The 25,071-nt window shown below is 42.8% G+C and overlaps 2 protein-coding genes and 1 long non-coding RNA gene across 7 annotated transcripts in view; 2 read left to right on the top strand and 1 right to left on the bottom strand.

The window, feature by feature from the left end:
• Positions 1-17,505, top strand: part of rhbdf1a (rhomboid 5 homolog 1a (Drosophila)) — a 40,760-nt gene extending 23,255 nt beyond the window's left edge. For 2 of the 5 annotated variants that reach the window (XM_047807773.1, XM_047807772.1), the window contains 18 exons: positions 855-999; positions 1,102-1,241; positions 1,903-2,010; positions 6,894-7,107; positions 7,264-7,470; positions 8,002-8,124; positions 8,379-8,539; positions 8,713-8,964; positions 9,094-9,205; positions 9,296-9,388; positions 9,468-9,629; positions 9,907-10,007; positions 10,102-10,165; positions 10,365-10,459; positions 10,702-10,777; positions 11,974-12,074; positions 15,667-15,820; positions 16,487-17,505. In XM_047807773.1, the coding sequence (XP_047663729.1) occupies positions 883-999; positions 1,102-1,241; positions 1,903-2,010; positions 6,894-7,107; positions 7,264-7,470; positions 8,002-8,124; positions 8,379-8,539; positions 8,713-8,964; positions 9,094-9,205; positions 9,296-9,388; positions 9,468-9,629; positions 9,907-10,007; positions 10,102-10,165; positions 10,365-10,459; positions 10,702-10,777; positions 11,974-12,074; positions 15,667-15,820; positions 16,487-16,906 (2,700 nt within the window). In that variant the 5' untranslated portion in view covers positions 855-882 and the 3' untranslated portion in view covers positions 16,907-17,505. The remainder of the gene's footprint in view (positions 1-854; positions 1,000-1,101; positions 1,242-1,902; positions 2,011-6,893; positions 7,108-7,263; positions 7,471-8,001; positions 8,125-8,378; positions 8,540-8,712; positions 8,965-9,093; positions 9,206-9,295; positions 9,389-9,467; positions 9,630-9,906; positions 10,008-10,101; positions 10,166-10,364; positions 10,460-10,701; positions 10,778-11,973; positions 12,075-15,666; positions 15,821-16,486) is intronic. The other 3 variants (XM_047807774.1, XM_047807776.1, XM_047807775.1) reach the window with 3 other exon arrangements.
• A 564-nt stretch (positions 17,506-18,069) lies between these two features.
• On the bottom strand, positions 18,070-23,644 carry aanat2 (arylalkylamine N-acetyltransferase 2). Its single transcript, XM_047807777.1, has 3 exons — positions 22,145-23,644; positions 20,588-20,742; positions 18,070-19,745 (listed from the first exon to the last, which is right to left on the bottom strand). The coding sequence occupies exons 1-3, from the start codon at positions 22,341-22,343 to the stop codon at positions 19,440-19,442; spliced, it is 660 nt and encodes a 219-aa protein (XP_047663733.1). The 5' UTR covers positions 22,344-23,644; the 3' UTR covers positions 18,070-19,439.
• Positions 20,693-22,873, top strand: LOC125140132. Its single transcript, XR_007139374.1, has 5 exons — positions 20,693-21,363; positions 21,866-21,978; positions 22,128-22,265; positions 22,433-22,629; positions 22,742-22,873. It is a non-coding gene; the product is annotated as an uncharacterized LOC125140132 (long non-coding RNA).
• Positions 23,645-25,071: the final 1,427 nt, after the last annotated feature.

Raw genomic sequence — 25,071 nt, 5'->3', positions numbered from 1 at the left:
GCATCGACTCCAGAAACACACAAGCCACAAAATGCCTCTCGCATCTACAACCGAACACGATGTTAGAACGAAACAGTAAAACACGAGGGAGTAAATAAACAGAGAAATATCAGAAGGTCATGCAAACGACAACACAGAGGCGGAGTCAGGACCAGGAAGTGAAAACAAACCGTGTATGAAAGAAGAAAAAAACATGACACTAAACGCAGTTATGTGGTGGTTTCAGGTTAAATCTGTTAAATCTTTCTACATTGAAAAATACTATAAAATATTTGCTGTGATTTTTGCTTTGTTTTTTGTTTTTTTGTTTTTTTTTGTTATACGTTTATCTGGAGGACGTTTGTGCAGATTTTATAAGTAGATTATTTTTACTGAGCATCTTGGAGAAGCTTCAGCAAAACCCGTCTGTCTTCATCGTGGGCTTCAGTTGTGTAACACGTTGCTTTCTTTACTGACACAAACATTTTATTTTGTATAGAAGGAAATATTTGGACGTAAATACTAAAGTGTGTATTATTTATTTGGCAGAATCGGACTGTAAATAAGCTGGCCGTCGTCACGGCGACTGGTTCTGGAGAAACTAGTGTGTGCCGTTTCCAGAGCAACCTGAAATATAGCTTTTTTTTTTTTTTTTTTTTTTTGGTCTGAGGTTCTGGACCACAAATTATTTACATCAGTGATTTTGTTAAAATCTGAAATCATTATTCTGGGTTTTTTATACCTGATCTCGTGTGAGTGGGAATAAGTGTCAGTGAGCACGTGCAGTGCAGTAGTCCATGTAGGGGTTAAATCTCTCTCTCTCTCTCTCTCTCTCTCTCTCTCTCTCTCTCTCTCTCTCTCTCTCTCTCCCCTAGCTGGCCGGCGTGTGGAGAGACAGGCAGCATGGCTGAGCCCAGGCGAGACAGCACCAGCAGTCTACAGAGGAAGAAGCCTCCATGGCTCAAACTGACCATTCCTACTGCCCAGATGTCTCTGGACGAGCCGCCCACCTTTGTCCAGGTACGAGAGACTCGGTCTGTCTTTTTTCCTGAATGTTAACAGAACAGTATATTTTGATTGTCCCACTCTATTTATCCGTGTCTCTTGCTGTGGCTGTCACAGCCTATGAAGAGGCAGGGCTTTCTCCGCAGTGTCAGCATGCCCGTGGAAACGTCCCACTTCGCATCGCCGACACATGAACTCTTTGATCATCGGCGACCTCCACTGCAGCACCAGACCTCCATCACACAGACCATTAAGAGGTAACCAGAGCTCTTTGCTCCTCTCTGTGTGGTTCTAAAGCATCTCTGGGTTCAGTAAGTCAGCTCTAACTGACTCGAGGTGAGGAATCGGAGCTGAAGCTCGAGATGTTTTCTCACATCCAGTGTTTGGTCTTTATCTCATGCTCTATGTCTCTAAATGAGCATGTTATTGGATGTTTGTTGTGAAATGTTCTGGTTGCTAAGCACAGTTGCCTTCTATTATGTTAGTATTGTTTTTCTTGAGCATGTGCATGTGAGATGTGGACAAGACGAACTTCATGGTGATTCCTGTGTGGCGCAGGAACAGCGAGTGTGTGAGTGTTAATGTGTCTGCAAGCCAATGAATGGTCATGTAGAAATCCTGCATGCATGAGTGTGTGTGTCTGTGTGTGTGTCTGTCTGTGTGTGTGTGTGTGTGTGTGTGTGTGTGTGTGTGTGTGTGTTGTGTATGCAGCGTAATCAGTAACCTATTAACTGTCTCAGCTTGCACTAATCTATCAGGCTCTCTTGCTCACTCTTCCAGCTGTTCTCACCCTCCTTTTTCCTCTTCTCTTTTTTGTCTCTCCTCCTCCTCCTCCTCCTCCTCCTCCTCCTTCTTCCCCTTACTGTCGTTACTTTTCTCTTCCTCGTGTTCCCCTCCTCATCTGTGAACCGCGAGCAGCAGCAGGAGGGTTCGCTTTGAGCGGATTAGCACTGTGCCCATTAAGGGTCACCGTGCTGTGCGGCGTAGTATGAGGAAGCACCAGTCTCTCTCAAGAACCCTGATCAGGTACACACACCCAGCAGAACCTGAGAAACACACACACACACACACACACACCCAGCAGAACCTGAGAAACACACACACACACACACCCAGCAGAACCTGAGAAACACACACACACACACACACACCCAGCAGAACCTGAGAAACACACACACACACACACACACACACCCAGCAGAACCTGAGAAACACACACACACACACACACACAGCAGAACCTGAGAAACACACACACACACACAGCAGAACCTGAGAAACACACACACACACACACACACACACCCAGCAGAACCTGAGAAACACACACACACACACACACACACACACACACACACACACACCCAGCAGAACCTGAGAAACACACACACACACACCCAGCAGAACCTGAGAAACACACACCCAGCAGAACCTGAGAAACACACACACACACACCCAGCAGAACCTGAGAAACACACACCCAGCAGAACCTGAGAAACACACACACACACACACCCAGCAGAACCTGAGAAACACACACCCAGCAGAACCTGAGAAACACACACACACACACACCCAGCAGAACCTGAGAAACACACACACACCCAGCAGAACCTGAGAAACACACACACACACACACACACACACACAGAAGAACCTGAGAAACACACACACACACACACACACACACACACACACACCCAGCAGAACCTGAGAAACACACACACACACACACACCCAGCAGAACCTGAGAAACACACACCCAGCAGAACCTGAGAAACACACACACACACACCCAGCAGAACCTGAGAAACACACACACACACACACACACACACACACACACACACACACACACACACACACACACCCAGCAGAACCTGAGAAACACACACACACACACACACCCAGCAGAACCTGAGAAACACACACACACACCCAGCAGAACCTGAGAAACACACACACACACCCAGCAGAACCTGAGAAACACACACACACACACACCCAGCAGAACCTGAGAAACACACACACACACACACACACACACACACCCAGCAGAACCTGAGAAACACACACCCAGCAGAACCTGAGAAACACACACACACACCCAGCAGAACCTGAGAAACACACACACACACACACACACCCAGCAGAACCTGAGAAACACACACACAGCAGAACCTGAGAAACACACACACACACACACACACACACACACACCCAGCAGAACCTGAGAAACACACACACACACACACACCCAGCAGAACCTGAGAAACACACACACACACACACACACCCAGCAGAACCTGAGAAACACACACACACACACACACCCAGCAGAACCTGAGAAACACACACACACACACACACACCCAGCAGAACCAGAGAGAAACACACACACACACACACACACACACACCCAGCAGAACCTGAGAAACACACACACCCAGCAGAACCTGGGAAACACACACACACACCCAGCAGAACCTGAGAAACACACACACACCCAGCAGAACCTGAGAAACACACACACACACACACACACGCACACACACACACACCCAGCAGAACCTGAGAAACACACACACACACACACACACGCACACACACACACACCCAGCAGAACCTGAGAAACACACACACGCACAGAGCAGAACCTGAGAAACACCACACACACCAAGTGGAACCTGAGAAACATGTACACACACACACACACACACACACACACACACACACACACACACACACACACACACACACACACATGTAGTTGAGGTTCACTGAGAGCTGATTTATTCTTCTGCACGTTTGACACCAATCTGCTCATCATGTGCTGAGTTTAGTGTCAGTGTGCCGCCGGAGGTTCAGCACACACACACATGTTGGAATACACCCAGACTGTGAAACCTGTATGTTTCTGTACACTGGACCTCATCATTGGTTTGTGTTTGATGATATTGTAACTAATGATGGGGTTTGTCTGAGTGCAGAGGTGAGATTATAACCCCTTATAAACATGATCATTGTCATTTTACACTTTATTCCTATGACTCATATCACCACATCAGTCACTAGACTTAAACTACAGTGTTTTATTCCTCTAATGGTTTATACTATTATAAATAATATAAAAAAAATATCTTTTTACTATATTACTCTAATTACTCTAACCTATATTTGAACAGTTTATTGCTGAACAATAGAATATTGTCCTGGCTTTCTTGAAGCCCCAAAAGAAAGCTTCGTGTTTCTGGTCATATGTCGAATAAGAGTTTGTTACGCTTCAGGATCCAGTCTGATTCCTGTGTCGTGTCCTGAGACAGAACAGTCAGTAGTTAAGTGTAAAAGCCGGTGAACTGTAAACGGTGTACTGTACTGATGGCTTTGTTCAACACAAACTCCACACACATTTCTGTGAACAGCAGTTAGGCTTCGTATCAATTCAATTCCACACCGCAGGCTTTTGTTAATCACTTATTACGAGCTGCTCGTCGTACTCTAACAGGTGAGCGGACACGGGTCGGGACTTTCACGCAGCTCCTCCACGCTGTGCTTTCATAGCAGATTACACACAATGTCACAGCTTCAGGCTGAGATCTTCTTGCTGAAGCTCCACAATACGAACTCATATTTCCTCTGATTGCTTCGTCAGGCTTTCATGTTTTCCCTCAAAAAAGAGTGACACTAAAATTCACTTCTGAGGCGGTTTTAGGATGGTAAATATTCCAGCACTTATCTGAGTAAAGCCCTAAAACAATCTCGCATCGAGTCAAAGTCACTTAGTGATTCATGTTATAGGATTACAATAAATCAGAATATCAAAGATCGAAACCTGTTTCAAGACATTTTTACGAGATGGTTTTGTTTCTTTCTAGCAATCAGTGTTTAAAATGAACACAATTTTCAACTAATCAAACGATTTGAGTGAGTAAAATAGTCTGCAAATCGGTTTATTAGTTGTAAATTACAACCAGTGAATTAGTCTCATCTTAGAACAGGAAATAGTAGAGAAGTGGTGAAGTCTACTGAAGATATTTACACTTTCTGAAAAACATCATCAGCATGGTGTCAGATCGGGATTCTGATGTAAATCTTTTATATTTCTTTTCTTTTTTTAATTTCATTGGGGCACAATGTGAATAAGAGGCAGGTTTATGTCTTTAGTGGAGATTCTCTGAGCTTTCAGCATCACGCTCTTCTGACTGAAGTGATGTGATGTTTCTCCTGCTGACTGGTTCCCAGCGTAGCCAAAAAAAATCCTACAGGGAATTCAATGGGACACTTCTACTGGATCCTAATGAGAATTTCTATCGTTTATTTTGGAACCAGTTCTGTGAGAGTCCTAGAGGATTTGTCATTAATATTCTGTAGGAGCGCTTCTACAGGGTTTCTTACTGGGATGAGATACGGTTCCTGTTCAGGTTCATGTGGAAATGTAATTTGATATTTTATGAATTTGTACTTTTTACTGTATTTTTTTAATGAAATAAAGAACTCATCTTAACATAGATATACAGAGCAGATCAACTTATGTTACACATCATACACCTCATAGGGGGTTCATGCTTGTTTTGGGCGTCGATCCTAAAATACATTAGAAAGAGCCATAAAAACCGACCTATGTAATTACTTACAATATGTAGGAAATATCACACCATCAAACTTCTCTTAACTCTTCTGTGATTATAGAGTATGTTATTTATGAAAACCGCATTAGAATTAAAATCTCTGACTTACAAAAAAAAAGTACTTTAAATATTTTAAACAATAAATAAATCAAGTCATCATTTTAAAAATAAATATTTTAGGAATTTAAAACTCCCAGGTCACCCTCTGTAATTTGCAATAACTGTTCAGTACCAAGCTGATATTTCCAATCAAATACAAGCAGAGATCCAATAAGATCCTACATCTGAGATAAGATCCTAAACAGAACAGAATTGAACGTCCACCAGGATTTTCAGACGTAGACCAAATCATCCAGTCTGTGTGGATAAACCCGTCAGTACTCCTGTAAATGATAGAATTATTCCAGGTCCTTGTGGAAATTTAGTCCTAACCGAGCAGAGCTTAAGCCCAAGACTAGAGTATCCACTTCCTTGTTCTGCATGGCTGCAGATGTTCACCTGAACACTGAGCTATATTTAGCAGATCACGAGAGCGTCGGCTCATTACATGCTTCCAGGCCATGGGGAGGAGGGAAAATGCTGAGAAACAGTGGAAACATTACAGTCACGCTCTTATACCTAAACTCAGGTGAAGACCAGAGAGCTTACTGAGTTATTCAGTCAGAACTGAGTAGTGGATTCATTGTTCCTTCCCCAGATGAACCGGAGCAGGAACCTCAGTCAGAACCTCACTACATGGGATCTGATTGCTGTCACTGAGGGGAAATGAATCATGAAGGAAACTTTGCCTAGATTGCACAGTGGCATACAGCCAAGTAGCAGATGTGTGTGTATGTGTGTGTGTGTGTGTGTGTGTGTGTGTGTGTGTGTGTGTGTGTGTGTGTGTGTGAGAGAGAGAGAGAGAGAGAGAGAGAGAGAGAGAGACCAAGGGCAAGCCCCTCTACTAAAGGAAAGTGTGTCCAGAGGCATGTCTGGGCAAGTCATTTATTTTCCCTTTAAAGCACCTGTTGATCTTCCGCACCACGTTTTATATTATTTCTTGGAATATGCCTTCATTAGCTCATTGAATTTTCCAGACTTTCTCTCAAAACTCCACCACCGTGGGGATGATTTTCTTTCTTAAACACTACACGATCACTTGCTGTAGCTTAAACTGAACAGCAAACTGAACCAAATCACAGGACCACAATGGGATGAGACAGAGCTCTTGTCAGTGAACAGAGCTTTGCTTGACCTGCGAACAGTGATCCAAGCCTGAAGGGAGTGTTTTTTTGCTGCCAGGGGCACAGCAGACTGGTTCGGGGTTAGCAAGGATGGCGACGCCACACAGAAATGGCAGAGAAAGAGCCTGCGCCACTGCAGTCTGCGCTATGGCAAGCTGAAGCCTCAGGTGCTCCGGGAGATGGAGCTTCCCAGCCAGGACAACATCTCTTTAACCAGTACAGAGACTCCACCACCTCTCTATGTACCTACATCACAGCATGGCATACCAAAGGTACACCTTCTCTGGATTATGTGTAAATATTAGCGTCAAAATGTCTTAACATTTTTTACTTATTTCTTCTCTTGCCAAAGAACATCTGTTAAATAATAAGCATCCGATCAAGAGCGTGATTAACGACACGAGGTCTTCTCGTTGCATACTGCACAGATCGTGGACCCATTGGCACGCGGTCGGGCCTTCCGCATGGTGGAGGAAGTGGACGGATACAGCGTGCCCCATACTCCCATCACACCCGGTGCCACCTCTCTCTGCTCCTTCACCAGCTCCCGATCCGGCCTCAACCGGATACCTCGCCGACGCAAGCGGGAGTCTGTGGCCAAGATGAGCTTCAGGGCAGCGGCCGCCCTCGTCAAGGTGAGCTAACACGACGAGTCTAATAAACAGGGAGAGGGAGGTTGTAACTTGTAATTTCCAACCACCGATTAGGAAAAAACAAAAAAAAAGTCTCTTTTTCATTTCAGAATTTCTGCTTTAAAATGGATGACGTTAAATCAACATGGTCTTTCAGAGCATTACACGGTGAACACAGCAGTGCTTCTGGTCCTTTAGGGAATTAGACTGTTATTTACTTATTTACTTTAAATCGTGGCTTTGTGTAACACGTAATGTTCCACCTCTGCTGATGGTAGCTGCTGTGTGATTGGGTGGATTTTCCTGGTCCGGCTTACTGTGCTTTAAATAACTTATTCTTTGTGTTTTGCAAAAAGGAAACAAACACTTTTAAGTCCATTATAAATTATTGCACATGGTTACAAGCAAAAAAATAGCTGCTAATAGTGGGCTGGATTGACTAGAAATCCCTCAGGAGCAGGTAGGAGTGAGATAAAGTCCAGCGTTTGCTTTTACTTTGAATCCTTTTTGGATTTATGTTTTTTTTTTCCCCAGGGACGCTCCTTTAGAGAAAGCACCCTGCGACGGGTCCACAGACGCAGCTTCACCCCGGCCAGCTTCATCGAGGAGGACGTGGTCGACTTTCCTGATGAGCTGGACACCTCCTTCTTTGCCAGAGTAAGTCGGCTATAATGAAGCCCTGTTAGTGTCATCCTCCTTATTCACCTTAAACTCCTAAAGTGATGCCAGTTTAGTGTCGTACATATCAGACGTTCTGCCAACAGTTCATCTAAGACTTAAAAAAGACCTGCTTTCAGCTGGTAAAGAGTTGTAGGTAGAAGAAGAACAGTGGCTGTGTGTCAGTGCTGGGGATTGAAGCCCCCGACCTTCTGATGGGTCACTCAGAGTGTTGACCTGTGTGTTTTTCTCAGGACGGACTGATGCATGAGGAGATGTCGACCTTTCATGACGAAGTGTTTGAGTCTCCTTCCGACTCTACCACCAAGGACGTGGACAGCAAGCAGTTGGACGAATCAGAGCTGACTGGCAGCGCGCTAGACAAGAACGAGCTCGAGAGGAGTCACTTGATGCTGTGAGTCTGCATTCACTACTTAACTCTGGTGTAAATTCTACACATTTATAAAAATAGCACGAGATTCGATGATTCACTTGAACACCCAGACACCATTAACTTTAAGGTAGTTTAGTTATAAGTCATTATGTATAATAAGTCGAGTCATAATGTATATCTGTATGGTGTAATAGACCTCTAGAGAGAGGCTGGAGAAAGGCTAAGGAGGGAACCCCTGCTCCGCCCAAAGTCCGACTGAAACAGGAAGTGGTCAGCGTCAGCGGCCAGAGACGAGGGCAACGGATCGCTGTGCCTGTAAAGAAGCTCTTCGCACGAGAGAAACGGCCGTATGGGCTTGGCATGGTGGGCAAGTTGACCAATCGGACGTACCGCAAACGCATAGACAGCTACGTTAAAAGGCAGATAGAGGATATGGATGATCACAGGTAGAGCTTTTTCTTCAGGTCTCAGCCATGTGACATTAATGGTTTCATAGCTCATCATTTCCATGCTTTTGACGTGAGAACGTTAGATGACATATTGATCACCTTCACTGCATCCGGGGTGTTTTACAGGCCTTTCTTTACCTACTGGATCACGTTCGTACACCTACTCATTACTATTCTGGCTGTATGTATTTATGGCATCGCACCCGTGGGCTTCTCTCAGCATGAGACAGTTGATTCTGTGAGTGCAGCCATTTTCTTAGAGTTTCAGGCCAAAATGTTTTGCGTTGTGGTACAAAATTATGACATTCTTCCTTTTTTGTTTGCTAAGGTTTTAAGAAACAAAGGTGTCTATGAGAATGTCAAGTACGTGCAGCAAGAGAACTTTTGGATCGGGCCGAGTTCGGTATGTTGCTGGTCAAATGTAAGAGTTGAGCTGTAGTATTACATACTGGCTGTTTTTGGGTTTTTGTCCTCATGGCTCTTCACCTTAACACCACCAGGAGGCTCTGATCCATCTAGGAGCCAAATTCTCACCCTGTATGCGACAGGACCAGGAGGTGCACGATCAGATCCAGAAAAAACGTGAGACTGAGCGTAACTCAGCCTGCTGTGTGCGCAACGACCGCTCGGGCTGCCTGCAGACGTCCGAGGAGGAGTGCTCGGTGAGATCTCCTTCACGCCAGTGTTGTATGCTCTTGTCCAGACCTTTATCTCGAAACACAGTTCTGTTTAGTCACAGACGTCTACACAGAGTTTCCTGCACTTCACGGTCGGTTTTTAGACCGAAATGCTCTGTGAAATATGGGACCGTATACATACAGGTTATAGGATGCACCTGAGTTCAATTCGGGCTTCTTATGGATTACTGGGTGTAGATTAATGCCCACATATTTCATCTATTTAAAATGAGCCCGCTTTTTCTTTCTTTCTTTTTCTTAGAGCACACTGGCAGAGTGGGTGAAGTGGCCCCATCACCCCAGCGCTCCACTGCTGGATGGCAAACCTCGCAACTATGGCTCCGTTTGTCATCAGGACCCCAGGTGAGAGAGGTTTCTGCCACAGCAAACGTTTCTATCCGTATAATTTGCACACTGTGGTACACATGACCTGGATGATTGTTGGGTTTTAATGCAGGATTTGTCTGGAGCCGGCCTCTGTAGCGCCTCACGAGTGGCCTGATGACATCACCAAGTGGCCGGTAAGTGTGACGGCACAGCAGGTGTGAGGGCTTAGTGACGGCTGGGTATTGGATATAGGTTTAAATCGACAGGGATTTTGTGGTTATGAGCTACGATAATGTTTGAGATTGAGGTTGTTTATTTAATAAAGGTGTAGATGATGAGAAGAAGAGGTTTTGAGTGTCAGAGGATTATGAAGCTCTGTGCTGTTTGTTTTAGGTCTGCACCAGGTACAACACTGGCAATCACACTAACCTGCCTCACATCGACTGTACGATCACCGGGCGGCCATGCTGCATTGGAACTAAAGGAAGGTCAGATCAACCACACACTGTGTATATATACACACACACACGGAGGATGTTAAAACCACCTACACCTGCTCCTTCATGCAGACATCCATTCAGCCAATCATGCAACATGTTTTATGAATGAATGGCAGGATTTTGACCACCAGACCATTCGATGTCTGGATAATTGCATGAGGTTTTCCTAATAAACTGGTCAGTAAGTGTCTGTAGCAGAAATACGTCATTGTGTCACTGACTCTGTGCAGGTGTGAGATCACATCACGGGAATACTGTGACTTCATGAAAGGTTCTTTTCACGAAGAGGCAACACTGTGTTCACAAGTAAGCAACTGCTGCATGAGGCACTTGTCCTAATCGTAACCGTCTCAGTGACATCAAATTCATTTCTTCAAAGAATCCAAATTTTAGGAACTTTATTCCTTATTATTTAAGAATAATCCACATGCACTGCGGTTTGTTCCTAAGCGGACATTTCTTTCAAACAGCTGAGGACAATATCTAAGATAAAAAGTTGGTTTTCTGATCTGTTCAGTTAAATGAGTGAGACGATAACCGACTGCGGCGATTTAATCCTTTTAAGACACGATTAAACATTAAACATCAAACATTCTTTCTATATTATTACAGATGCACTCTCGTCAATTTCACTGGGAAAAAAGAACAAAATTAAACATTAATCACAGACCAAATTGTCACTTTGTTATAAATTGATCTACGTATTAAATCCTGTTTACAGACACACGTATTTATACGTATCGTAAATATCATAATCTAACGCACACCCTTCCTTCCCCCTTTTTTTCCTAGAAATAGAGCCTGTAGATTATCAGTGGTAGTGGATAAAAATATAGAAACTGAGAGATTGAGAATGGCCCTGAAGGGTCTCACAGTGTTGGATTGTGTAGTGCAGCGGTGTGATTTGTTGTCATTACAAAATAAATGCATACCCTGTTGTGTAGCAGGTGTTAGTCTCGTATCGTAGCTTTAGTGCATCACATCATGATTATTACAGCAGCTTTATAGCGGCAGTGGTGGCTCGAGTGGTAAAGGCTCTGAGCTGTTGATCAGAGGATCAGGGTTCAAGCCCCAGAACTGCCAAGCTGCCACTCTGCTCCAGAGGTGCTGTATCATAATTGCCCTTGCACTCAGACATAAACCTCCTCAGTCAGGATATGTGAAGGAAAGAAAGAATTATTCTGTGCTGTAATGTGTATGTGGCGATAATAATGGCTTCAACGCCTCAATTTCATTTCATAGACCAATCATTCTGTCTGAAATTGTACGTTGTTCACCGAGACGCCTCGGCGCTCTGAAGCCTGTCCTCATACCAGTCTGCCACAGATTGAACGAGCTTATCGCTTGTAAAAGCCATGCTAATCTGGGCAAAACCCTCGTGTACTGACAGACTGACAGACAGACAGAAATAACTGAGAATTTCTTTCAGGCACAAAAGGCTTTTCTGTGCTGTACTTCTGTCCTTAATGCAGTTGATTTCTGGACTTTGTCCCCAACACCAGGTTCACTGTATGGATGATGTTTGTGGCCTGCTCCCTTTCCTCAACCCAGAGAAACCTGACCAGTTCTACCGCTTGTGGCTTTCTCTCTTTTTACATGCCGGGTGAGTTTTTTTCATCCCAAAGCATCATCTACTGTATATACTGCGTTCCTTATACTGCACTTAAGTGTTTTAACCTAAACATCCGAAAGCTCTGGGCGTCGTCCATGTAAAACGTTTTGGGTTCATTTTTACTAAATGCTAAAATAAATAAACATAAATAATAAATAAATAAATAAATAAATAAATAAATAAATGTAACACAATATTTTTGCTCGTAAATGATGCCAGGCTCAGTTTATTTTAACGACGGTTTAAATATTTAGAATTAGACAATAAATGTTCGATTTCACAGGTGAAGCCTATTGTAGGTTATAAAATAAATCTAGTTTGGTTGAAGAGTGTATAGTTTTTTGTTGTTGTTGTTTGTTTGTTGTCGTTTTTTTAAACAGTATTTTTATGGAATAAAAACACTGTCAATAATAATCGTACGTAATTCAAAGAATTTGTGTGTAAATTTTAATTTTGCGGAGTTGGATCCCAAAACCTGCGGCCACGACAGTTTACAGATACGAGATTTTGTGTGTTTGTTCAAATACGACTCCAAAATGTACGACTATGACAGTTTACACACAACGCTTGTTTTCACAACACCTCTTTTTCACACACGAAAACGGTCTGCGAAACAACTGTCAAAAATACGTCATCACGTTCACAGGCATTACTATTCAAGGGACGATGAATCGATTCCACGAAGTGCGCATGCGCCCCGCCCTCTTTTATACCACTGGCGCCGAACTGGCGGATCAGCAGCCAAGCGCTCACTCATCGTCAGTGTTGTATAAAGTACTAGAAAGCAATACTTGAGTAAAAGTACAAGTATCGCACTAGAAAAAGACTTTGGTAGAAGTGAAAGTCACCTTTTAGAATATTACTCAAGTAAAAGTCTTAAAGTATCTGATATTTACTGTACTTAAGTATCAAAAGTCATTTTCTGATATTTAATGTGCTTAAGTATTTGAAGTAAAAGTAAAATTTCAGTGATTTTCAGTAGGTATAAGATCAGGGGCGGTTCTAGGGTTTCATCTTTAGGGGTTTTATCCCTCAGTGAGAATTTAAAACAAGAAGAGTTTTATATTATATATTATATGACTACATAGTAAGCCAAAAGTTATGGTGTTATTAAATGGTAAAAGTGGACACCAAAATGTTATGCATGATGTAATGATGTCAGTCTTGAATCAGATCAGTTCATGTGTGTGTGTGTTCTCTACAAACAGTGTGTCCGATGAATGACGTCATTAATAAACAAATATTCACAAAGACCAAATCAATAAATGTTATTTTTATTTAGTATTGAATGGATTGTTTGCATTAATATTTTGTTTGTGCTACAACTCTGGTAATAAGAATAGTGACATTTCACTGCTTTTGGTTGCCGTATTTGCGGCTTTCCGATTAACGTTATTGCATCCCTTATTACAGTCACACACATTTCTTCTGATTCTATTTTGTAGTAACGAAGATGCTTTGTGGAAATATAACGGAGTAAAAGTGTACATTTTATCTAGGAAATGTAGTGGAGTAAAAGTGAAAGTTGACATAAATTTAAATAACAAAGTAAAGTACAGATACGTGACATTTCTACTTAAGTACAGTAATAAAGTGTTTTTACTCCGTCACATTACAACACTGCTCATCGTCTCAGGTAAGTCGGTTTTTCCTTCCAAATTCAGACATGTTTATGGGTTAGTTATCACTAATAACAGAGAGGAGTAATATTACAGAGATAGGTTAACTATAGTAAGTAAGATTAGCTCTCAGAGTAAGGTTACATTAGGTGCTTAAAGAATACAGATGTTTAGGAGGTCATCACTGCAGTCTGTAGCGTGATGGCCTACATAAAAGAATTAGCCATTTTAAGTGTTAACTTACTAACAGCTGTGTACATGCACTGGAACACACAGGTCATGCAATATGTGTTCACTGCTTAAGTGTTAAAGTCATATTTTATTGTTTATCAGGTTCCATTAGGTGACATCTTGCACTCTTGACCGATCTTGACCGACACCTTAAGTGTTGGACAACAGAAAATGGAGAACCAGTCCAATATCAGTGGACAGTCAGGACGAGTAAGAAGGTCCAAGTCAAATGGGCAGTCAGTGCAGCAGGAAATGGCTAGGTGTGTGTGTGTGTGTGTGTGTGTGTGTGTCTTTTATGTAGGCCTATCTCATGACGCTACAGACTGCAGTGATGACCTCCTAAACAGCTGTATTCTTTAAGCACCTTTACTCTGAGAGCTAATCTTACTTACTATAGTAAACCTATATCTGTAATATTACTCCTCTCTGTTATTAGTGATAACTAACCCTTAAACATGTCTGAATTTGGAAGGAAAAACCAACTTACCCGAGACGATGAGTGAGCGCTTGGCTGCTGATCCGCCATTTCGGCGCCAGTGGTTTAAAAGAGGGCGGGGCGCATGCGCATTTCGTGGAATCGATTCATCTTCCATCGCTTAGTAATGCCTGTGAACGCGATGACGTATTTTTGACAGTTGTTTCGCAGACCGTTTTCATGTGTGAAAAAGAGGTGTTGTGAAAACAAGCGTTGTGTGTAAACTGTCATAGTCGTACATTTTGGAGTCGTATTTGAACAAACACACAAAATCTCGTATCTGTAAACTGTCGTGGCCGCAGGTTTTGGGATCCAACTCCACAAAATTAAAATTTACACACAAATTCTTTGAATTACGTACAATTATTATTGACAGTGTTTTTATTCCATATATTTTGTGCAAAGTTTTTGTGTGTAACCCAAATTCACCATACGACGTCACCGTAACGCTGTTTCGATTGACGTCAATAATTCTGTCCGGTTCTTGTTTTATTTTATTGCATACGTCAACGAGAACATTCGTACCTGCTGATCTTCCTTGTCTGGAACAGTTTTCTGATATTTGTAACAATATTAAGATGGATTCAGCTCAGGTAGACCTGCGAGTACTGAGCCGCAGATGAAGCAGATCAGATTAAAGGGATATTTTGAATCGGAGCCGGCGTCGTGCGGTTCTCAGTGATATCTCACAAGCCGACATGTCTGACTAATCTGTTTTGAGAAATAGCTGACTCTAATTCTTTGATGAGATACAGTGTTCTGAGCCTGGACTGTAATTAAGATAGTGCTGGCTTGCCGGGGCACCGAGCTCTTCCTAATCACGTGCAGGACATTCGCTCACGTGCCGCTGACATCCACACCTTGTAAAGCCACCGCACACTCTGAGCCTGTGCAGCATCCTGACTACTGCCTGAGCTCATGTACCTAACTCATCGCTTTTGGTAATAACCATTAATATTGCCCACGTGTTGGGGTGTGTTCTCAACACAATCACGTCATCAGGTGATGAGATTAGTCTGTAAAGGAGACACGTTATCCTATAAGGGAAACATCACCAGCTTCATCCCATGTAGTGTCGGCTTTAAGCTCCAGGTCAGGGAAGAGATGAGTCAGAAATATAAAGAGATTCTCCTTCTTCTCTTTTCTTCTGTGTGTGTGTGTGTGTGTGTGTGTGTGTGTGTGTGTGTGTGTGTGTGTGTGTGTGTGTGTGTGTGTGTGTGTGTGTGTATGTGTGTGTATGTGTGTGTGTGTGTACCAGGATTTTACACTGCCTGGTTTCAGTGATATTTCAGATGACAATCCTGAGAGATATTGAGAAGTTGGCTGGTTGGCTGCGTATCTCTATCATCTACATCCTGAGTGGCATCACGGGGAACCTGGCAAGTGCCATCTTCCTGCCCTACAGAGCAGAGGTACACACACACACACACACACAACTCACACACACACACACACACAACTCTCTCTCTCTCTCACACACACACACACACACACACACACAACTCTCTCTCTCACACACACACACAACTCTCTCTCTCTCACACACACACACACACAACTCACACACACACACACAACTCTCTCTCTCACACACACAACTCACACACACACACACACACACACACACACACACACACACACACACACACACACACACACACAACTCTCTCTCTCACACACACACACACACACACAACTCTCTCTCACACACACACAAACACACACACACAACTCTCTCTCTCTCACACACACACACACACAACTCTCACACACACACACACACAACTCACTCACACAACTCACACACACCTCTCTCACACACATACACAACTCACACACCCACAACTCTTACACACACACACACACAACTCTCTCTCACACACACACACACTCGGCTCTCATAGAAAGTAACAGAATAAAAGTAGATGCATGTGCTTGAGTTTTCACCAATTCAAAGATTGAACACAAAATCACGCATTTTTAGCTGCAGCAGTCACAAAAACCTGAGCTATATTTCCTATAAGGAACTGTTACATATGGATGTGTTCTGACCCGGTTCTCCATCCCTCTGTGCTCAGGTGGGTCCAGCCGGCTCGCAGTTTGGCATTCTGGCGTGCCTTTTTGTGGAGCTCTTTCAGAGCTGGCAGATCCTCGCACAGCCATGGCGAGCGTTTGCCAAACTGCTGTGTGTTGTTCTGTTCCTCTTCGCCTTCGGCCTGCTGCCCTGGATCGACAACTTCGCCCACATCTGCGGCTTTGTGTCCGGTTTCTTTCTGTCGTTTGCTTTCCTGCCCTACATCAGTTTTGGCCGCATGGACATGTATCGTAAACGCTGCCAGATCCTCGTCTCACTCACACTCTTCCTGGGCATCTTCTCTGGGTTCGTGGTGCTCTTTTATGTCCATCCCATCAAGTGTGAGTGGTGCGAGCTGCTCACCTGCATTCCCTTGACAGACAAGTTTTGTGAGAAGTATGACCTGAACGCTCATCTCCACTGACACGGAGCCGAGGAAGCCGAGGCAGGACGGTGCAGGACAGACGTTGGCTCTTGCTCGGTTCCTTCAGAAGGTGATGGTGAAGATCTCGCCTGCTTGCCCTCAGACACGGACGATGCTCACATTCTATGTTTTTTTATTCTCTTACTGTAAGTGGAAACACCTCTTCTGACCACTCGAGTGAACATTAAGAATTTTTTCCTGGCCTGTTGTTTATTGGTCATCTGTGAAACAGGGACAGTCGCCCCAACCGTCTAGCTGGGTGTGAGAGCATGAGCACTGGTACAGCACACAAAACAATAGATACTAATTAGATGTATTATTTTTTACTTTTCATATTTTATCACGCCACGAATTCAGGCAAAGTTTTAGCGTAGTTCAGATAACCTCAGATTTCCAGGGACATAAAAGAAAATCGGAACCATCGGTGCCTTGGTAAAGACTACCATATTTTGGTTACGTGTCAAGCACTCAAATGTTATTCTTTTATTTGTGTACTGCTTCAAATGGAGTAATGATGAAAGATTATATTAAGGGTAGTGTTTTAGCTACCCTCTCATTTACTTGTTACAAAATACAGCTTGAAATAATTCTTCACCTCATTTACTGGTCTGTCTGGTTCTTTGCTCGTGTCGAGTCAGTTCAGGAAGAGAGACATCCACAATATAATACAGTACCTTTTCTTGTTATCATCAGCACGTAATAAAATATGGGATTAATTATTATTATAGTTATATATAATATTATATTATTATTATTATTATTATAGTTATATATTATTATTATTATAGTCATTATTCTTATGGTTTTTTGTATTGTTGTTTTTTTTTAATATGCTTTAAACCAATTAGTTTGTGGATAAGCAGAAGTTTATTCTCAAAAGAAACACTTTTTTGTTTCATTTAAAATGGTTAAATTAATTATCAATTAAAACTTTTAAATTTTTTAATGTTTACAAATATTTTTTATATTTTTAGATTTAATTTCGTAAAAATATTAACAGTTGCCAGATTAAAATCACTACATTAATGTCATTAGATTAAGAACATTACAGCTTCTGAAGTTTAGGAACGCTACTTCAGTTCAGTTCAATACAATATGAGGCTAAATTCTATTTCTGACCATAAAATTACTTTCTATATTTGAAAACAATTTCCATTTCCATCTGTGCTATAAAGGTTTTATTACAGGTTTTAGGCAATATATTATTAAATAGTCATAATACAGTAGACAGTCAGATGGACGAATGGACAGACTGACGGACGGACAGGCAGACGGATGGATGCATGAACAGACAGACGGATGAACAGAGACAGATGGACAGACAGACGGGTGGACAGATAGATAGACGGACAGAGAGACAGACAGATAGATGAATGGACAGACGGACGGACGGATGAACTTCATTGCTCTCCGGGCGGGGGGTGGGGTGGGGGCGGGGTTTGGTAGATAACTGTTGAAAACTAGTGATGTTCATGTCAGTTTCCCAGTTTCATGACCAATCACACATAATACAGCTGAATATTTCACTTGCAAAATTAAGAAATAAATAAATAATTCGTTCATTAAATTATGATTCAGTGACTGCGGATGATTCGTGTTCCTCATGCGCACTCGCGAGCGACGAGTCACTGGTTTCACATGTAGTTTAGCGCTTATGCTCATGTAACCTCTAACATTTTTTTTAAAGCTCAGATAAAGGAAGTGTAGCAGCCAAAATGTAGCCTACAGCACAAAGTCTACTGTTGTCTACAATTTATTTGTCTCTAGAATGAATTCTGCCAATTTATTAAAGTAAAAACTGTGCAAAATTAGCTAGGTGTTTGCTCATCTTTATTAGCGTAAATTAGCATTGTTAATAATGCAGTTATACAAATTCAGTACATAAAACTTAAAGTATAAAAATCATGTGTGTTGATTTTAGCAGATTAGCAGCACGAGTTATTAGCTACAGACCTTCTCCAGAACAAACAGGATCGTTGCTACTTTTGTTAGCCATCTTTCATTTGTTTGTAAACGTGTCTGTATACACAGGTCCGGCAGTACAGGAGATAATTACAGGTGGGAGCTAAAGCTGATAGAATTTAAATGCATTTTATGTAAAGGAATGTGATTGAGGGAATGGATCGAGTTTGCCGTGGCACATCTTTCCTAATTCTAGAATGAAGTTCAGCTGGTGTGTCATGCTGTCGCTTTGTCGCCGTCACATTAATAAAGAAAACAACTCATCACCTCTCCTTTTTCTCGGTCGCTGGTGTGAACGCATCGTGAATCAACCACAACTAAAAAGACTTGGTGACCCTTAGACATAGCAGTCATATTGAACACAAGCGACACAAGCAACCACTGAACACCAGACTGTACAGTGATACAGTCACATCACTTCATTTACCCATCATTTGGTGTCATGTTGAAGATTCTGTACAGTTTGGAATGATTTCAGTCTCTGGTTTAATAAAGTGCACTTCGAGGTGACGTCGATCATGAAAAATCTGAGAGCTGTGTCCTTCAGTGTAAAAACAACCAGTCCACTTCTTCAGCAGTTGCTATTTCGCCGTGCGTAGGCCAGGCCTGCGAGTGTATACTCCATCTCTCTGAACCTCAGAGCTCCTACTGTGATCGCTGAAGGCCCTTTCTCCTTAAAGCCAGCCTTCTCGTAGAAAGGCATGAGGAACTTCTCACAAACGAGCAGGGTTCTGCGTAGACCCGGAATACAACGGAGGTACTGCAGGTAACGCCACAGCAGAATGGAGCCTTTACCCTGCTGACGACAGTGACGGTGTACAGACAGCACGTGGATGTGGACGGTAGACGTGTTGGGAATGTGACGTGTCAGAGCTTCCTGTTCAAAATAGATCGAATATCAAATCAAAGACAGGAAGTAAGGGTGGGTTTGTCGGGGAAATACATAATAATTCAGTTCAATTTTATGTCATTGTGATGAAGCAGATTTACAAAAATATAAATACATTAAAATTTCTCTAATGAGGAAGTTAGGGGTGACGTAGTGAGGAAGAAACCTCAAGACTTGAGATCCTCATGTGAGTGAGACCGGATGGAGAGAGTGATTATAAAGCATTTCCGTTCTACAACTGTGTCCTAAGTCTGTCTTGTTAAAGTGAAGAAGAACTGATCACTGATGGAGGCTCCAGTGTAAAACTTCATATCGACTACAGTCCAAAGTCATCTCCATGGTATCTAATGGAGGTTTTACCATCCACACTGATCTCATGTATCTCCAGGCTCCATGTCCTGTTCTTTAAAATTTGACATTAATCCAACTGATCTAAAGTCACTTCAAATTGTTGTTACTTGACTCATAACGTTTAAAAGTGTTATGTTCTGTAAGATTTTTAACTGCTTTCTGAATCGTCTTCACTGTTACGGAGTCGATTCATTATCAATACAAGATGTATATGGCAATGAATTGTGTTGAGAGTAAAATCTGTGGTGGTGGTGCAGTGGCTTGCAGCTCCCGGTTCTACCCTGAGGTCAGTTGTGAAAGGGAATGCTTTGTGTTTGTAGGAGTATCCAGAGGGTTCTACCCTTTCATCGCACCTACCCAATACATTTACAGCTAAATGGCCCCTAGGAATTGTAATGAGAAAATCATCAGTCATGATGGTCAGACTTTGTTATAGAGTTAAAACAAGAGCACTGTGTTCTGATGTGTGTATACGTTACCTGTGCTAGCTTTTCTTTATCCCAGCCAGACCCAATAATGAAGCCCACCAGCTGTCCTTCCTCAAACCAGCCCATGGACAGCTCAGGACATTGGCCTAAGAAGTTAAGCACCTCGTCCAACGTGAGCGGACACTCTCCTGACACAGAGATGAAAGCTACATACACACAAATGAGCACGGGATTCAGAGAATTCAGAGAGATGATCCTGCTTTCATTTGCTAACACAAGCACCAGATTATCACCAGATCAGCCGAGTTCATGTGTCTACCTGCAATCAAATTAAGCTGTAAATGTAATCTTATTTGTGTACACTGCTTAGCAAATCTACCTCCTAAATATAAACATGGTATAAATACTGGATGTACTGTTACAGCATTTACACTGCTCAGCCATGACGTTAAAACCACAGACGTAATATTATATGTGTAGGTTTCCTTGTGCTACCAAAAGAGCTTTGAGTTATGAACTCCACAAAAGATCCTTTAAGTGGTGTAAGATCCCACAGATGCTCCATCAGAAGTCAACACCTGGAGCTCTTGGTCATGTTCCTCAAGCGGTTCCTGGACAATGTTTACAGCGTGTCAGTGAGCATCATCCTGCTGAAAGAGGACACTGCTGCTATTGAAGAGGTGAACTGGGTCTGGAACAGTGTCAAAGTCACATCCACATTAATGCAGGACCCAAGGTTTGCCAGCAGAACATTGCCCAGAGCATCGCACCACCTCCTCCGGCTCACCTTCTTCCCAAAGTGCATCCTGGTGCCGTCTCGTCCTCAGGTAAGTGACTCACACGTGATGTAAAACACAACGTGACCGATCAGGCCAGGCCTCCTTCTCCCATTGCTCCAAGGTCCAGTTCTGATGCTCACGTGTCCGTTGTAGGAGCTTTGGGTGGTGTACAGGAGTCAGCATGGTCACTCTGACACTCTGATGTTCTGTGTGATCTGACTCCTTTCTATCAGAGTCACCAGTCATTTTCTCAGCAGTTTGTGCTGCAGGAGCTCTTCTGTGGGATCAGGCCGGACTTCAGCCTTCAATCCTCATGTGTATAAATATGTCTTGGGGTCCATGACCCTGTCACTGGTTCGCTTCTTGTTCATCCTTTTATTCTGTACTAAACACCACACACAGAGAACACAACACAACACCTGCAGTTCTGGAGAGGTTCTGAGCCACTTGTCTAGACATCAAAAGTCAGATCTTCCACTTACCCATTTCTCCTGCTTCACAGTCATCATGTTTGACAATTTGTTCACTAATTTGTTGTCTACTTTCTCAGACCCTTTGACAGGCTACATGTTCTTCACTTCACCTCTCAGTGGTTTTAACGTTATGGCTGGTGTAGAAACAATAAGATACAGTTGCCTCTGAACTTCATGGAAAGTTTAACAGGTAATTCAAATTTAACCTTTTTGCTTAAGTCTTAGTAAAGTAATATAGTTAGTTAACAAATGTACTTATTTATTATTTGTTTGTTTTCTTGTAATCTGGTTGTGGACTATAAGTTACAGTCATTTCTTTCTTTCTTTTTCTGGGTTGAGCATCTGCTGATTCTTACCTTCTCTCTCGATCTCGAACACACTGATGGCGTCCTGTGGTGTGAGGTTGCGGAACTCGCTGGCGGGAAGCGTGTGGCGTCTCTGGCGTACAGGACTCGGCACACTCAGTGGCATCTTTAGGTAAAAAGCCTTGAGGAATGGTGAAGAGCTCGCCTGCTGGCTCACTATCATACACTCCTTCTCTTCCATGTTTTCCATCGGTGCCTCTGCTTGTCAGACTCTCTGTCTGCTCTAACACTTGAACTTTTCTTTCTCTTGAACCTCTCACGTCTCTCTCACTCGATCAGCCCTGCCTCTGTCACCGTGCCCTCTCCCGACCCTGCTCCTGATCCCGTTAAGAACTCCTCTAAAGAGGAACGGATAGACACGAGCACACGTGAGTCTTAAGAGCTGTGGGTGTCAGGTGAGCTGTGTTTCTCAGAGCTAATGCAGCTGAACGGTTTGGGTAACACGATTAACCTCAAAACGAGACGTCCAGGCAAAGGTTTTTACTCTTCCAGACAGATTCGGTTCTTATTCTCTTGTTTTATTCATTTATATTCACAATTTATAACAGTTCCTGCCTCTCATAGTTAGGCAATTTCTTACATTTACAGCATTTTGGCAGATGTCCTTATCCAGAGCAGCTTGCATTTGCTCAGGGACTCAAGACTGGCAGATTGGTGTACCTGGGATTCAAACTCATGACCTTCCAATCAGACCAACAGCTTCCCCACTGAGCTACCACTGCTCTACCATTTCTGGACACAGATCATGAAAACCACCACAATTCCATAACATGAACTGAATTCCTGAAGTGTAAATCCTGGTCTTAGGTGTACATACATTCGGATAAACATCAGGGCGATGATTATATTATTATATTAGTAGATAATGATTGAAATGTGGTTGAGTTTGCTTCTATAAGTCACTTCTGCTGGAGTCCTGCACACAGCACAGTGGGTAAGAAGATTGAGGACATGACACAAAGAGGGTTAGAGAAGCCGTAAGTAAATACATAAGCACTCACTTTGATGCCTGGCTCTTTCAAATAACCAACATTTTAGCACAATACCAAAAATCATTGTTTTAAGACGTGCCTATGGGGCTGAAATTCACCAACAGCTCTCGCTTTTCATAAACCTGCTGTTTTAGTGCTGTGATAAAATCTTTTCCACTTTCTGTAATGTTGAAAAAAAAAAGACACCTGTGTGAAAATGATTAGAAATATAAGAGTCTTGTAATATTCATCTATTATTTCTATTATAAGATCATTTTAATGTAAATATAAGATTATTAATTTATTTCACTTTTTTCTTTTCTTTTTTCCGCCGAACACTTGTGAAAAGAAATCGCCTTATACTGTAGAACAAGATCTTTTCCAGCTTGGAATGAGTAGAAATGTATAGCAATAACTTCACAATATTGTTATTTGCACTCCCACACTTTATGTACATAACTGATCGTTCATATTCTATATTCATATTTAATACTCATTCTGTTTATATTGTATCTCATCGTCTGCATTGTCTTGTATAGTATAGTGTTATTTATGTGTGTATTGTATAGTATAGTGTTATTTATGTGTGTATTGTATAGTATAGTGTTATTTATGTGTGTATTGTATAGTATAGTGTTATTTATGAGTGTATAGTATAGTGTTATTTATGTGTGTATTGTATAGTATAGTGTTATTTATGTGTGTATTGTATAGTATAGTGTTATTTATGAGTGTATAGTATAGTGTTATTTATGTGTGTATTGTATAGTATAGTGTTATTTCTGTGTGTCTTGTCTAGTCTCGTGTTCTTTCTGTCTGTCTTGTATAGTCTCGTGTTCTTTCTGTGTGTCTTGTCTCGTCTCGTGTTCTTTCTGTGTGTATTGTATAGTCTCGTGTTCTTTCTGTGTGTCTTGTCTCGTCTCGTGTTCTTTCTGTGTGTCTTGTATCGTCTCGTGTTCTGTGTGTCTCGTCTCGTGTTCTTTCTGTGTGTCTTGTCTCGTCTCGTGTTTTTCTGTGTGTCTCGTCTCGTGTTCTTTCTGTGTGTGTTGTCTCGTCTCGTGTTCTTTCTGTGTGTCTTGTCTCGTCTCGTGTTCTTTTGTGTGTCTTGTCTCGTCTCGTGTTCTTTCTGTGTGTATTGTCTCGTCTCGTGTTCTTTCTGTGTGTCTTGTCTCGTCTCGTGTTCTTTCTGTGTGTCTTGTCTCGTCTCGTGTTCTTTCTGTGTGTCTTGTCTCGTCTCGTGTTATTTATGTGTGTATTGTATAGTATAGTGTTATTTATGTCTCTGTATTGTATAGTAGAGTGTTATATTATAGCCCTTCCTTGAACCGCCACCTTATTGTGGTGGAAGGGTTTGCGTGCCTGAATGATCCTAGGAGCTATGTTGTCTGGGGCTTTTTGCCCCTGGTAGGGTCTCCCAAGGCAAACAGGTCCTGGGTGACAGGCCAGACAAAGAGCGGTTCAAAAAACCCTTATGAGTAAATTAAAATCAAGGTCCGTGACGTCGCCCGGTAAAACGCAACCGGGGCCCCGCCCTGGAGCCAGGCCCGGGGTTGGGGCACGCATGCGAGCGCCTGGTGGCCGGGTCTTGCCCCACGGGGCCCGGCCGGGCTCAGCCCGAAAGAGCGACGTGGGGCCGATCTCCTGTGGGCCCACCACCTGCAGGAGAAACCGTAAGGGGCCGGTGCAATGTGGATTGGGTGGCAGTCGAAGGCAGGGGCCTCGGCGACCCAATCCCCAGACACGGAATCTGACACTAGGGACATGGAATGTCACCTCGCTAGGGGGGAAGGAGCCTGAGCTGGTGCGGGAGGTTGAGAGATACCAACTAGATATAGTTGGGCTCACCTCCAAACACAGCTTGAGCTCTGGAATCCAACTCCTTGAGAGAGGCTGGGCTCTCTACTACTCTGGAGTTGCCCATGGTGAGAGGCAGCGGGCTGGTGTGGG

The sequence above is a fragment of the Tachysurus fulvidraco genome, chromosome 24 (assembly GCF_022655615.1).
Source record: "Tachysurus fulvidraco isolate hzauxx_2018 chromosome 24, HZAU_PFXX_2.0, whole genome shotgun sequence".
Taxonomy (NCBI): domain Eukaryota; kingdom Metazoa; phylum Chordata; class Actinopteri; order Siluriformes; family Bagridae; genus Tachysurus; species Tachysurus fulvidraco.
This window is presented reverse-complemented; position numbering and strand designations above follow the sequence as displayed.

Coding starts and splice junctions, on each gene's coding strand:
- aanat2 (XM_047807777.1), bottom strand. CDS start 22,343: ATGGAAAACATGGAAGAGAAGGAGTGTATGATAGTGAGCCAGCAGGCG. Junction 20,743..22,144: donor GTTCGAGATCGAGAGAGAAG/GTAAGAATCAGC, acceptor GTGTGTATGTAG/CTTTCATCTCTGTGTCAGGA. Junction 19,746..20,587: donor ATAAAGAAAAGCTAGCACAG/GTAACGTATACA, acceptor TATTTTGAACAG/GAAGCTCTGACACGTCACAT.